The sequence below is a fragment of the Danio rerio genome, chromosome 1 (genome assembly GCF_049306965.1).
Source record: "Danio rerio strain Tuebingen ecotype United States chromosome 1, GRCz12tu, whole genome shotgun sequence".
Taxonomy (NCBI): domain Eukaryota; kingdom Metazoa; phylum Chordata; class Actinopteri; order Cypriniformes; family Danionidae; genus Danio; species Danio rerio.
The window spans coordinates 52713871-52727333 of NC_133176.1; the positions used below are offsets into that span (position 1 = coordinate 52713871).

General features: G+C 35.5%; 1 protein-coding gene across 4 annotated transcripts in view; it reads right to left on the reverse strand.

Annotated features, from left to right (window-relative positions):
* Positions 1–9182, reverse strand: part of gsk3bb (glycogen synthase kinase 3 beta, genome duplicate b) — an 834817-nt gene extending 825635 nt beyond the window's left edge. For 3 of the 4 annotated variants that reach the window (XM_073945266.1, XM_073945251.1, XM_073945259.1), the window contains exon 1: positions 8462–9182. In XM_073945266.1, coding sequence (XP_073801367.1) covers positions 8462–8549 — 88 coding nt within the window. In that variant the 5' untranslated portion in view covers positions 8550–9182. The remainder of the gene's footprint in view (positions 1–8461) is intronic. The other variant, NM_001145688.1, reaches the window with a different exon arrangement.
* Between the last annotated feature and the right edge of the window lie 4281 nt (positions 9183–13463).

Genomic DNA, 13463 nt, shown 5'->3' on the forward strand with positions numbered 1-13463 from the left:
GCTAACCACTGAGCCATCGTGCCACCCTAATTATATTTAAGACTTATTAAATATTACATTTAACACCATTATCCAAATTCTTTACACTTTATACTATCTTAAATTTAAACATATATATTTTAAAGAAATAAATACAATTGTTCTGCTAAACTAATCAATAGGGACAATAAAAACAACAAATTTTGAAATTTGTGTTATAATATAAATATTAACTAAACTAATAAATATAAATGAACACAGGCTCATTCTGAAAATGTAGTCCTGTAGACGTTTCTGGAGATCGCATATGATGTAGCCGGAGGTACGTATGGCTGCATTTCATTTTTAAAAAGCTACGAAGCGGTATGATGCCGTTCCTTTTCGCGCTTACCAGCTGACAGCTAACCTCCGTGTGGAGAGCTTTCCCGCTGCAACCAGGTTCGAGTCCGGGAAAGAGCGGTTCCAGAAATCAGGTAAGACAAAAACAGACTCCAAAAAATAAAGTGAACAAGTGCATAACAGCTTTTCTTTTTCTGGACAGTTTTTGTAAATCGTCGGTTGGGTTTAATGAAGTAAGCGGGTGGGCGGGTCAATAGATAAAATTGGTTGGGTTTAGGGAAGGAGGAGGTGGCTTGGTCGATTGGCATGTCGACTAGTCGGCCATTTGGTCATTCAGTCAGTCAGACAGACGTCACTCGACAGTGGCCTCTGCTGGGTTCATGCAAGAGTTCGCGCCCACGAGACAATTTTGAGATGTGAAAAAGAGCACACAGCAGCCTCTTGTGGATTTGCGAAGACAAAAACTGCAAAATACATACCTCCCGGGACGTATTTCGCGGTCTCCAGAAACATCAACGAGACTATGTTTTTAGAATGAGCCTGGGTTGAATATTTTATACCCCCCAGGAAAAAAAAATTAAATGACAGACTGTTTTTAACTACTACAACTGATAAGTGATATTTCCTTCGCATCATATAAGCACATTGAAATTACGGCTGCACAATATATTGTTTCAGCATCGATATCGCAATGTGATCATTCGCAATCGTCACCGCAGGATATGCAGTGTTGACTTTGTATCATAATTTATTATTTGCATGTGTTTTTGATTGTATAATGATTTTAAAAGCATTCAGGTGTAAGAAATTGCACCATTTATGACCGTAACTATGATTAATTTTGTTGAATTGTTTTTAATTTTATCGTTCAGTTACTGCACTTGAATACTGTAAGACTAGGGAAATGATAAAACAGTTCATTTTAATTGTATCTTTTTCTTTATTTATAGATTGTTACACATGAAATACTCACATCACATGCAAATACAGAAATGCACTGCAAATAGCCCAGACCACAACAAAAATGTGTCGTGGGACCGCAATGTCAGGTCTTGTGCTCCACGAGTATTTGTGTTCACAATGTGACTATTCCCATGTGCTCCTTTGTTCTGTTTATCGCCATTCCATCATGTGCATTACTTCCACCTGTGTCTCAACCCTGTATGCAATCAGTCTAATCATTTCCCAGTGTATTTATAGTCCCTGTGTTTAGTCATTCATTGTCTGGTATTCTTGATGCTTTGTTGTCAGCCTATGTCATTCCTGAGTCTCCTGTGTATCCTATGTCCTTCATGTGAGTGTTTGTAAATAAATCTACGTGTTTCGATAACTCCTGCAATCTTTTGTTTCCAGAGTGAGTCAAGGCGTTACACCAAAAAAGTTTATAGATTGTTTATTGTATTTTATGGAGCTGCACTTCCACTGCAGAATTATCCCAATCCGTGGGGGCTCGTCCGGGATGGGAGTGAGATTTCGACCTCTGAGTGTAACAGAGGTAGTGTAACTAGCGAAGTGCTATGCAGGTAAACCTCTCTTCTCTGACCTCAAAAGGTACACTAGCCACGGACGCTAGAGGCCACGGTCTTTAGGCTGCTTCTTAGAGCAACTGACTTCCATACAAAGAATCGCCGGTTTGATCCCAGCTCAGACTGGGTTGGGAGCAGTAGGATCAGTGGGTTACAGATGGGGGCTCGTCCGGGATGAGAGTGAGATTTCGGGGTTTAGTGTTACGAAGGCCAGGTAGTGAAGTGCAATGCAGGTAAACCTCACTCCTCTAATCTCAAAAAAGGTGTTCTAGCTATAGACGCTAGAGGCCATGGTCTTTAACCTCTTTGTTAGAGCAATCGACTTCCATACAAAATGCCAGCTCAGACCTGGTTGGGTGCAGTAGGGTCGGTGGGTTACACTGTTAACTCGCACCCCATCAACTAATGTTAACAAGCATGAATTTTATTAGAGCATTAGTAAATGTTGAACTATGATTAAGCATTGTTCGTTATTACATCATGTTAGTATGTATATTAACTAACATTATTACATCTAATTATAAAGTGTGACCTATTAAATATACATATACACTATGGAGATCAGTAATGGACCCTTTTCACAAGACTGTTATGAGACGATTAATGGTCATCAACATCTTAAATCCATGAAAATGTTTAATATTTAGATTTTTTTAAAAACATATGTACATTTATATGTATTTATGTATGTATTACATCATCTGCATCAAATTACAAAAAACGAATTACCACTTGTGTGAGGCGTTTGTAATGCAGAGTCTGTGGACGGGACAGAGAATTTAATGTCAGTTATCTTCCTATTTCTCAAAGTCTTAATAACACTATTGTGAAGTTTTTCTTTTATTATTTTAGCAAATAGGATTGTAAAAATGATTTGTTGTACTCTCCCATTCACTGTGCTCTAAATTTACCCAACTATGACGACTTCTACTGAGAAATGTGAAAAGGGTCCATATCTCTCAGGCTGTCTACAGCATCAGAAATGTAGCAGCTATAAGGCCTGCTTCTGTTCTCTAGCAGGCATGTCTAGACGATCTATCAGCCATGTGTGTGACGCTGATGAGTACGTCACATGTTCAGGTGTAACCCCTCAGTAGGGCACACCCTGTGGAGAGAGCGATGCTGCCTCCGGCCCGGGCTTTGCTGTGGCAGCAGGATGAGTCAGCTGGTAAAACTGATGCTGGGAGTCATTCACTTCAGCTCATTAGATCACAATGCAGTGTTTCCCAACCCTGTTCCTCCAAGTACACAAACAGTACACATTTCCAAACTCTTCCTGAACAAACACACCTAAATCAAGGGATCGGAACATTAGAAGAGAATTCATAATCTGAATGGGTCACATACGGGACATAATATGTACACTGTAAAAAATTGCTGTACAATTTATAGTATTACTGGAAATTTTGGTTGCCAGTAATACTGTAAAATTTACAAGAGCACTGTAAAGGAAGAATTACAATTGTGCTGTAGTTTTACAGTACACAATGTAGCTACAGAAGAGTCAAGCAGTAAATAGGAAAACTCTTACATTTTTTTGAATGAGATGCTAATGGTCTAATCCGATTCAATAATTTATGCTAAGCTAAGCTAAAAGTCCTCCCGCCAGACCTAGATACCGCTTAAATGGATTCAAAAGTAGTAAAACTCAACTGTTTAACTGTAGTGAAGTTGTAAATCGAACCTTTTCCCAAAAAATAAATAAACAGGTGTTAGTTTAAGAGCTGATCCACGTGTACCTCCCCTATTGTTAAGTAGACTGTGACACTACATATGACTACTGTCGGAGACATTTGGAAAAGAGGTATAGAGTCATAGGTGAGTCACACACATCTCTCTGATCCTCCTTTCCTGAGGTGCCCAGTGGTGAGATGCACATCATTAGTGCAGGAAATGAGTGATCCAGCTGGGCCAAGGCTCAGGAGAGAGGTCTGTCAATCAAACCATGGGGCACGGGTTCAAAGAAGGGCGGTGGACATTTTTTATTGACAGCTCATGCAGATATGCAAACATCACCCAGATGAGACATACCGCTGAAGTCAACTAATAGCTCTTTTTTTAATATATATTTTCCAAATGATGTTTAACAGAGCAAGGAAATTTTCACAGTATGTCTGATAATGTTTTTTCTTCTGGTGAAAGTCTTATTTGTTTTATTATGTCTAGAATAAAAGCAGTTTTTATTTTTTATAACCATTTTAAGGACAATATTATTAGTCCCCTTGAGCAATATTTTTTCTATAGTCTACAGCAGAGTTTCTCAACTGGTGTGTCGAGTGTGTGGTAAAAAAAACAACAAAAGTACTTTTTTTTACCTATTTAGCATATATTGGACTTTTATTTTGAAATCCACGTGCAACATCCAAAATTTAATTTAATTATAGCAGTAAATATGTCGAAGTGCAAGTACAACCCCGAATATGAAAAGTGTGGATTTACATATATTGACGACAAAAAAGGCTTAAAACCTCAGTGTGTCATATTTAGTGAGGAGCTCATATGGCATCCCAGTTGCAAGGACAAACCTGTGGACTATTTTCAAAGATGACTCCAATAGCTGAGGGCATCGTGCCTAACATCCTCATGTTCAAGTACAAGCACTCCGCGCATCTTACTGTGCTCACCGAGTAGCAAAGGACAAGAAAACCCACACAATAGCAGAAGAGCAAATAGCTGGTGATTATTATAAAAATGGTTATGATTATTTTAATCATTTTACCTTAATTTGCTGGTTTGCTCAGTTCAACAGAATCAGTGTTAACGTTTTATTAACAGTTCAGTTTAGGTAATGTTAACTGAACTTTTCCTTACCCTAACCACTGTTTGCAGTATTTTATGTTTTTACTCTGTAATATTACTATATTTGATACATTTTGTTAAATGACAGAGATAAGGAAATTTGTTAATAAACAAATACAAATTAATTTTAATTCCTAAATTTATATTCTAGTTCCTAAAAATTTGGGTTGATGACCATGTACAAATGTGGGACCCATGACCAAAGCAGTTGAGAACCACTGGTCTACAGAACAAACCATTGATATAAAATGACTTGCCAAATTACCCTAACCTGCCTAGTTAACCTAATTAGTTAAGCCTTTAAATGTCACTTTAAGCTGAATATTAGCATATTTAAAAATATCTAGTGAAATATCATGGCAGAGATAAAATAAATTAGTTAATAGAAATTAGATATTAAAACAAATATGTTTAGAGATATCTTGAAAAAATCATCTTCACGTTATACAGAGATTGGGGAAATAAATATACAGGAGGGCTAATAATTTTGTCTTCAACTATAAGTATGTGGTACTAATACGTCATTATAATTCAATACCAATTCAAAGATCTAAAGACACTAAAACAGAGATCAACAAGGAACATCTTTCATGTTAAAAATGACTCCAACCAGCTGAGAGGACTAAAATCAGTCCTACAATGAAATATTACGATTAATATGAGAATATGGTCATGTGCACATCATATTAATGTGTTTTAACGATATGTAATATTTTAATAAATCTCAAAAACCTCATTATGTTGTGATTATTGAGGTGAATATTAGTTTGTAAAATGGAAACACAGACTTGTGTTACTTGGAGTATTAGTTTAATCTGGTTTTGGTTATCATGTCATTGTTATTTTAGTATCATTGAGATTATTAAAGTTATTATAATAACTTTTTATGCAACAATTTTATGCTTCATGGCTAGCACTGTCACCTCACAGCAAGGTTCGAGTCCCGGCTGGGCCAGTTGGCATTTCTGTGTGGAGTTTGCATGTTCTCCCTGTGTTCACGTAGGTTTCCTCTGGGTTCTCCGGTTTCCCCCACAGTCCAAACACATGCGCTATAGGTGAACTGAGTAAATTTATTAGCCGTAGTGTATGAGTGTGTGCAAATTTGAGAGTGTATGCAGGGCTCAACGATTAGGGTTTTTTCTACTGGCCTGATCGGGCCAGTGGTTCCGATTTTTACTTTCCCTGCCAAAATTTTCACTGGCCCCACCAAAAAAAAAAGGTTTTATAGAAGTTAATACAGAAGTCAATAGCTTTTTTTTTTCAGCCACATATTTTAAATAAAGTCTTAAGGGTTAAACTTAACTACAGCATAACTTTTCTTTTAATACAACTATCTAAATAATTACAATTGTGATTAAATACATATATATATATATATATATAATGTTTTACACTTACATTATGAAGCGAATATACATTTTTATACATAGCGAAAATATACACTTTCATTTTGACAACCATAGACATCTTCACCGAATATAAATCAGAGAGATAAAACTTTCCCATAGCCTCATTTCAGTTGTCAAGTTTTGTAAAAATCTGTCTATTGAATTATCTATTAAATTAATCTATTTATCTATTTAATCTATTAAAAAAGTGTCTAGAATTATGCTTTATAAGCTTAAAATATAGAGAGAAACAACAGATGAAGCGAGACTGCAGTCTGATCATGAAGCAGATCAATGTTGATCTTTTTTTCGAGGTTTCAGTGCAGAAATTAAATATAAAAAAGGCTTCATGCAAACTATTATAAGATTCAAATATGGAAAAACGATCAAATAGTAATTTCAGTCGATTTTCCTAACAGATAAACAGCACTCTGTGATATTTCAGCCTGCTTTCACTTTCGTAATCGACATGAAACGCACATTTGATGGCAGAAATGACATTCCCCCTTACTCATAATCCTCTCTTATATGGAGAGAGAATACATGGCTATTACACAGCCTTAATACACAGCCGTGACATAGCCTGGTTTGATAGATAATTTAGCTTTTCGCTACAATCGATCCACTCCAGAATTCGTTTCAAAATGAGCTGAGACCACCTCATTCATGCAGTCTCGGACCGATTGTTTCAGCGCAGATCCGAGCGCAATTGCGGGACTCACATATGCAAAACGAACCAAGCTAACTGAGCAAACGAGACAGGTTCTGAAACAAACGTCTAGGTGTGAAAAGCACTGTATTTACACGCAATTGACAAACAGTGACAAGGCCGATCGGGCCAGTAATGATCCGGTCCACTGTCCAGAGCGTCTCGCACGCTGGCCTCAGGCCATTGGGCAGTCCTTATTGTCGAGCCCTGCTATGGGTGTTTCCAGTACTGGGTTGTGGCTAGAAAGGCGTAAACAGGTGTTAGAATAGTTGGCGGTTCATTCCGCAGTGGTGACCCTTGATAAATAAGGAACGAAGCCGAGGGAAAATGAATGAATGCCAATGAATTACAACTATATGTTTCTTTGTTAATTCATTAACTAACATTAACGAACCACAAATTGTCGTAATCTTTGTTAATGTTAATTGTTAAACACACAACTGTTGATCATTAGCACGGCCAGACGGAATCTGCTGAAGTTTTTTGCTATTTCTGCAGAGAATTTTGGAAAAATCTGCGAATATATGCGGTATTATTTTGGAAGTTTCATAACTAAAACCTTAATATGTTAAATAAAAATAATACCTTTTTAACTTTTATTTAATGTTTAAATTGCAAATCCAATTAGATGCACTTTATTTGGTAAACAAAGCAAGTCTCTCATATAATATCTCTACTAAAAGACAGAAAATATTACTGTAAAAACTGCATTGTGCATAAATCAGATGAACATTTTCATATTGGTCAATAATATTGCTGTAATTATATAAAAAACTGAATAAATATAGATTTACACAAGTAAATTAACAGAATTAATGATGAGCTAAAAATCTGCAAATCTGCGGAATTCTGTGGAAATTCTGTGGAAAATCTGCGGAATTCTGCGCGCGCAGATTTCGTGTGCGCCTTATTATTAGTTAATGTCAACTCAGTTCCATTATATAATACTTTATAATACTTAATTTGCTGATGTTAAATCAACAGAAACTAAAATTCAGAAATATGTTTAGAAGTCATTTGAGTACATTTAAAAGCAAACGTACTTAACTAATGTAAACAATTGAGACCTTATTATTGTGAATTGTTATATGTTCCATTTTAATTTGATTTTAGTGAACATTCTGGTCATTTTCTTTGCATTTATATTAGCTTTTCTTTAATTTATCTTTATTTTAGTTTTTATTGAGTGATATTTTAATATTATTAATGGTACGTCAGGTTAAGCCATGCATAAGAGTTATACATTTGTCATTGCAACTAACCAAAAAATACATATATTTGTAAAATACTTTTATTTTAAGAAACAATAACATGTACACTAGTTTTAGTTAACTAGATCAACCCCAAAAATCAGCTTAGTGTGTTTACAATCCTCCTATATGACAAATTCTGATTTAAATGCTAGTAAATGCAGTCATTGTGTGCTAGTAGAATGAAAAAGGACTGGGCACTGCAACCTCCCTGGTATAAAACTACTGAGCTGTGCAATGATGCCTAGGCAGGGAGCTTCCTTAGTGCACAATGCAGCAAATGTATTTCCATTGAGCAGATCTGATAATAAGAGACAGGATCCCTTGACCCATCCCTTGAGCTGGACACAGCATTGCATTAGCGGATGGATTACATGACAGATGCCCGTCATATACATCCAAATGACAACCATGTGCATTTGCTGGGTGTTTGGCTGAGGAAGGTTATGATATGAGATGTAGGGTACTTACTGCTGACTTTCATGTTGCCAAAGGCTGAAGGCTGCGGCACTGGCTTGCAGCTCTCCGCGAATGAGGTGGTCCTAGGCCGGCCTGACATCTCTTGAGATCCCGTTACTCCTTAACCACGATCTTTAGAGCTTCCTTTAAACACAGAAGTATTTATCTGGCTCTTCTGTTAAAGCAAATACAGAGGAACTCCACGATATCTCTCCTAATGCAATGAATTCTGAGGTGATCAGCTGACTGTAGATGAAGACATCCGTCCTTTAACCAACAAATGCGCCGTTTATGAACACTTTACAAACTATGTGATACAAATTAGTCTCGGTTTTAGAGTTGCCGATGGTAAAGTCACAGGAATACGTCTATGGAAAGCCCAAAATCACATTATCTCGATGGCACATTCACTTCATATCAGCATATCCAGAACTGTTTTCTCGCATGCGCATTGATGAAATCTGGTCAGGTCGGATAAACTTGCTCAATTATGATTTATCGTTCACTTTATATGCTTCAGATGTTGCCGGTGTGTATCGATAAAGCTGACACCGAGACTTGCCATGTCCGCATTAGCCCATGAATATTGATCCAGATCCGATAAAGCGCAAACAATTCGGGCGTCTTTCCTTCCCAAAGGACCGGTCGGATGTCAGTAGCTTTTTCTTGAATCCTGTGAATAACACCGTATCCCTGATGAAGATGTTCCCTTTTGAGTTAACACTGCTGTTCTGGATGCCTTCTGGCTGCTGCTAGGCGATGTGAGATTCGTTAACGAATCGTTCATGTGAGTCGAATCGTTTTAAATGACTCTGAAAAAGAGCGGTCTGAATATTGACTCGATCGCGAACACATCCGAGCAGCTCTTGAGTCATTTGATAGTAAAGATTTGAGGTTTTGCTTTGTTTTTTACACAAACGTAATTAGTTTTTCGGTGAACCCCCTATTTGTTTGTTTGTTAATTTATTTATTCATTCATTTTCTTTTCGGTTTTGTCACTTTATTAATCAGGGGTCGCCACAGCAGAATGAACCGCCTACTTATCCAGCATATGTATTACAAAGTGGATGCCTTTCCAGCTGCATTCCACCATTTGGAAACACCCATACACTCTTGTTAATTTGTTTGTTTATTTATTTATTTCCCAGTACTAGGTTGTGGCTGGAAGGGCAAACGCTACTTATAACATGATATACCGGAATAGTGGTCGGATCCTTCCGCTGTGGTGGCCCCTGAAAAATTATAGACTAAGCCTGAAGGAAAATGAATGAATGAATTTATTTGTTTGTTTGGCTTTTGTTTAATATCATTATGCTGTTTATAATGTACTTTGTAATGGGTTTGTTTTGTGAGAACGTGAAGCCAGCTTTTTTTGTGTAAAATTATTACAAATCACAATTAAAAATCTAAAAGTAATGCAGCATTAAACTTTTTCACTACTCACATGCTTGTTTTCATACATCAAAGTTGTATAAGATAATATTTAGTTATTGTATTTACTAACATAAACAAACAATGAACAATACATTTATTTTTAACCTTTATTGGGTTATTTATTCTGCCCTACACCAACTTTACCACTTACAGGAAACTTTTTTTTACTTTTTTTTTTTTTTTTTTTGAGGAAAATGGAGTAAACGCAGCCTGTGCATTGGATTCTGGTCTAATTTTTATTTTTATTTTTTTAACAATTTTAATAAATAATTTGTGAAAATACATTGATTCATTGTGAAATTTCTCTAACTTCATATCTATCCTACACAATAATCCTGCAGGAACTGTATATTTTAATAGACCTGTAGGATTGTAATTCCTGCAGGAATAATCCCTGCATAAATTTCCTTCATAAATTTCCTTCTTAAAATTCCCTCATAAAATTCCTGCAGGTATTCCTACAGGAAAATGAGCTGAAAATCATGTAGGAAACCTGTATGATATTCCTGCAGGATTCCTGCGGGGTTTTTAGTAATGGATGCCTCAACCAGTTGAGTAAAAATTTTGAATTTCAAAAGTCAACTGATTTAACTGACACAAAATAGCTGTATTATGCCTGCAAAATGTTGTTTTTGCTTTATAACGTTTATTTAAGTTATAACTCAATAATATTGTTGTTATTTTTTATCAAATTACATCTTCATGTCGTGTTTTTTATATCTGTTTCTCCGTCCAGAATGAACCGTCAACTTATTCAGCATATATTTTACACAGCGGATGCCCTTCCAGCTGCAACCCAGTGCTGGGAAACATCCATACACACTCATTCATACACATAGGCTACACTATGGCCAATTTAGTTTATTTAATTCACCTATAGCGCATTTGGACTGTTGGGGAAACAGGAGCATCTGGAGTAAACCCACGCCAACATGCAAACTCCACACAGAAATGCCAACTGACACAGCCGGGACTTGAGAAAGTGGTGCAGACCTGGTGCCTGAGCTGCATCCAATGCTTTTTAATGCGCTTGCCTAACCCCACCCCTAACCCTTCCCGTCACAGTGATGTCATTCGCTCCATTGAGTGTCTTTTAGACACTGAGTCATAAAGGCTGCATCCAGATACTATTGGGACTTGAACCAGTGACCTTCTTGCTGTATTGTGACAGTGCTAACCACTGAGCCACCATGTCCTCTATATCAATTTTGTATTTGTGAAAAATAGTAAAGATTTTACTAAAATTTGTGTGTGCTGCTACTTTTATGGCCAAATAATATCTGTTCTTTTAAATTAAAAAGTTTATAATTTATGAAATATTATTTTGATCAACTGAATGAACTTGAACACTAATGTTTTGCTACATAAACGTAATTGAGATTAAAATATGTTTACTGTGACTGATATAAAACGTCCTAACAGTAATGTTGACTTAATATGTCACACAGGGATGCCAGGAACCAAGAGGTGACGTAAAAGAATTGATTCTTTTGGTGACGTATTTGATTTGGTTCGTTTGAAATGAACTGTTCGAAAGAACCGATTCACAGAAACTCGGACTTCCCATCACTACCTCCTACCGGAAAGTAAAGGATAGCGCAGTTCTCTCGCTCTCTACTCTCTCCTGCCGATGTTACATTACAGCCAATACTTGGCTGTAGAAATATCACGTCTTTTACGTAAAAATGCGCTTTAAAGCGTAAAACTCTACGCTGAGCGACGCAATTTGTGAGTGTATTTGGAAACTGTGAACGCGCAAATGTGACGTACGCCCTATGGAGGCGCGCGCCCTGGAATTACTGAGGGAAATGGGTGGAGAATCCGCAATGCTATTATGATTGTGTGATGTAAATTAGGATAAAGATGTTATCCTTGTCGATTTAGGGACATTTCATGCAAAATATAATAGCACAGTTATGTTATTCCAAATCAAATTAAAGGGATAGCTTACCCAAAATTAAAACTAACATCATTTAGCTACTCTCTCTCTCGCATGTATTTTCAAACCTTTATGAGTTTTTTCATCTGTTGAACACAAAAGACAATATTTTGAAGTATATGCTGGAAATCTGTAACCATTTAATTTTATAGAATGAAAAACAAGTAGCCTTTATGGAAGTCAATGGTTACAGCTTTTCAGCATTCTTCAAAATGCCTTCTTTTGTGGTTAACAAGAAACTCATAAAGGTTTGAAACATGTAAAGACTGAGTAAATAATGACAGAGTTTGTTTTTGTGTGAACTATTCCTTTAAGTATTTAACTTACAGTTACAACATTGTGTATTTCAAATCAGCCAGGGGGGTTTGGGTGGTTCGGAAGACCTGCCCCTCACAGCCAGTCGTTCAGAAATCGTCCCGTACATGATCTCATTTGTCCTATTTTGACTGCTATGCCATCATAAACAGTGCATATAACTCATCAAAAAAGGTTTTAAGGCAAGTGGAATACTTTGTTGCCAACGGCAAATGGTATTTTTTCTGAGTCCAATATCCAGCTGTTCAAGAAAACATACATTCTGATGTAAGTAAGGTTATCTTTTACTACTGTACTGCTTTTAAATTGAGAAAATATTTTACAAGTTTCTTTTATTTTAAATTTTGTACCTTATTCTTGAAACAAAATGACCAATAAAAGGTGTGAAGCACCAAAAGCTGCCCATATTAAAATTCACTTGAGTACTATTTTGGCTATTGTTGTTATTCAGGAATATTATTATTATTATTATTATCATAATTATTATTATTATTATTATTATCATAGTGCTTAAAATGCCACTAAAAATATTTAATTCTCAAGATTAAATAGAAAATTAGGGGTATAGCTGAAAAAAGGTCCACTTTTTGAGAAAAAAAGAACCACACCTTTCACCAGGCTGTCTATGGGCCTGTAAATGGTAGGAAAAAGGCCATTCAAAACCAAACAAATGCTGTCTCCTTTTGAAAATATATATGTATGTCTATATGTAGCAATTCAATATACATCTATCATATATTCAACAATTTAACTAAAAACACATTCAAGCCTCTCTTCCCTTGTTTTGTTCATTGTATATGATGAACGTTTAACAATCAAAAATATAACAAAATCATGCAGTGAAGACATTCAAATAACAACAGAAAGACAGAATAATAATAATAATATAACATTTAAGTAAAATTTAAATAAATTGAATAAAAAACATCCATAATTACAAAAAAGGAGTTTAGTTTTTAAAGTATATACAAAATTCTGAGAGATCACTGTTATTGCTGGATACATTTTATGTATAATTTTATTCCACAAACTTTATTAGTGACACACATTTGTTTTTTGTTTTTTTATATGTATATTTTTTATATCTTTATATATATATATATATATATATATATATATATATATATATATATATATATATATATATATATATATATATATATATATATTATTGCACATGCTGAATATTTAAAAATAAAACCATAACACAAATTTGCAATTATGACATCCAAATCATAACAGAAAACAAGACAAAAATCAAATAAAATGAAAGAGAATTTCATTCAAAAACAAAACGTCAGATTTATATCTTTGTATTAGTATATC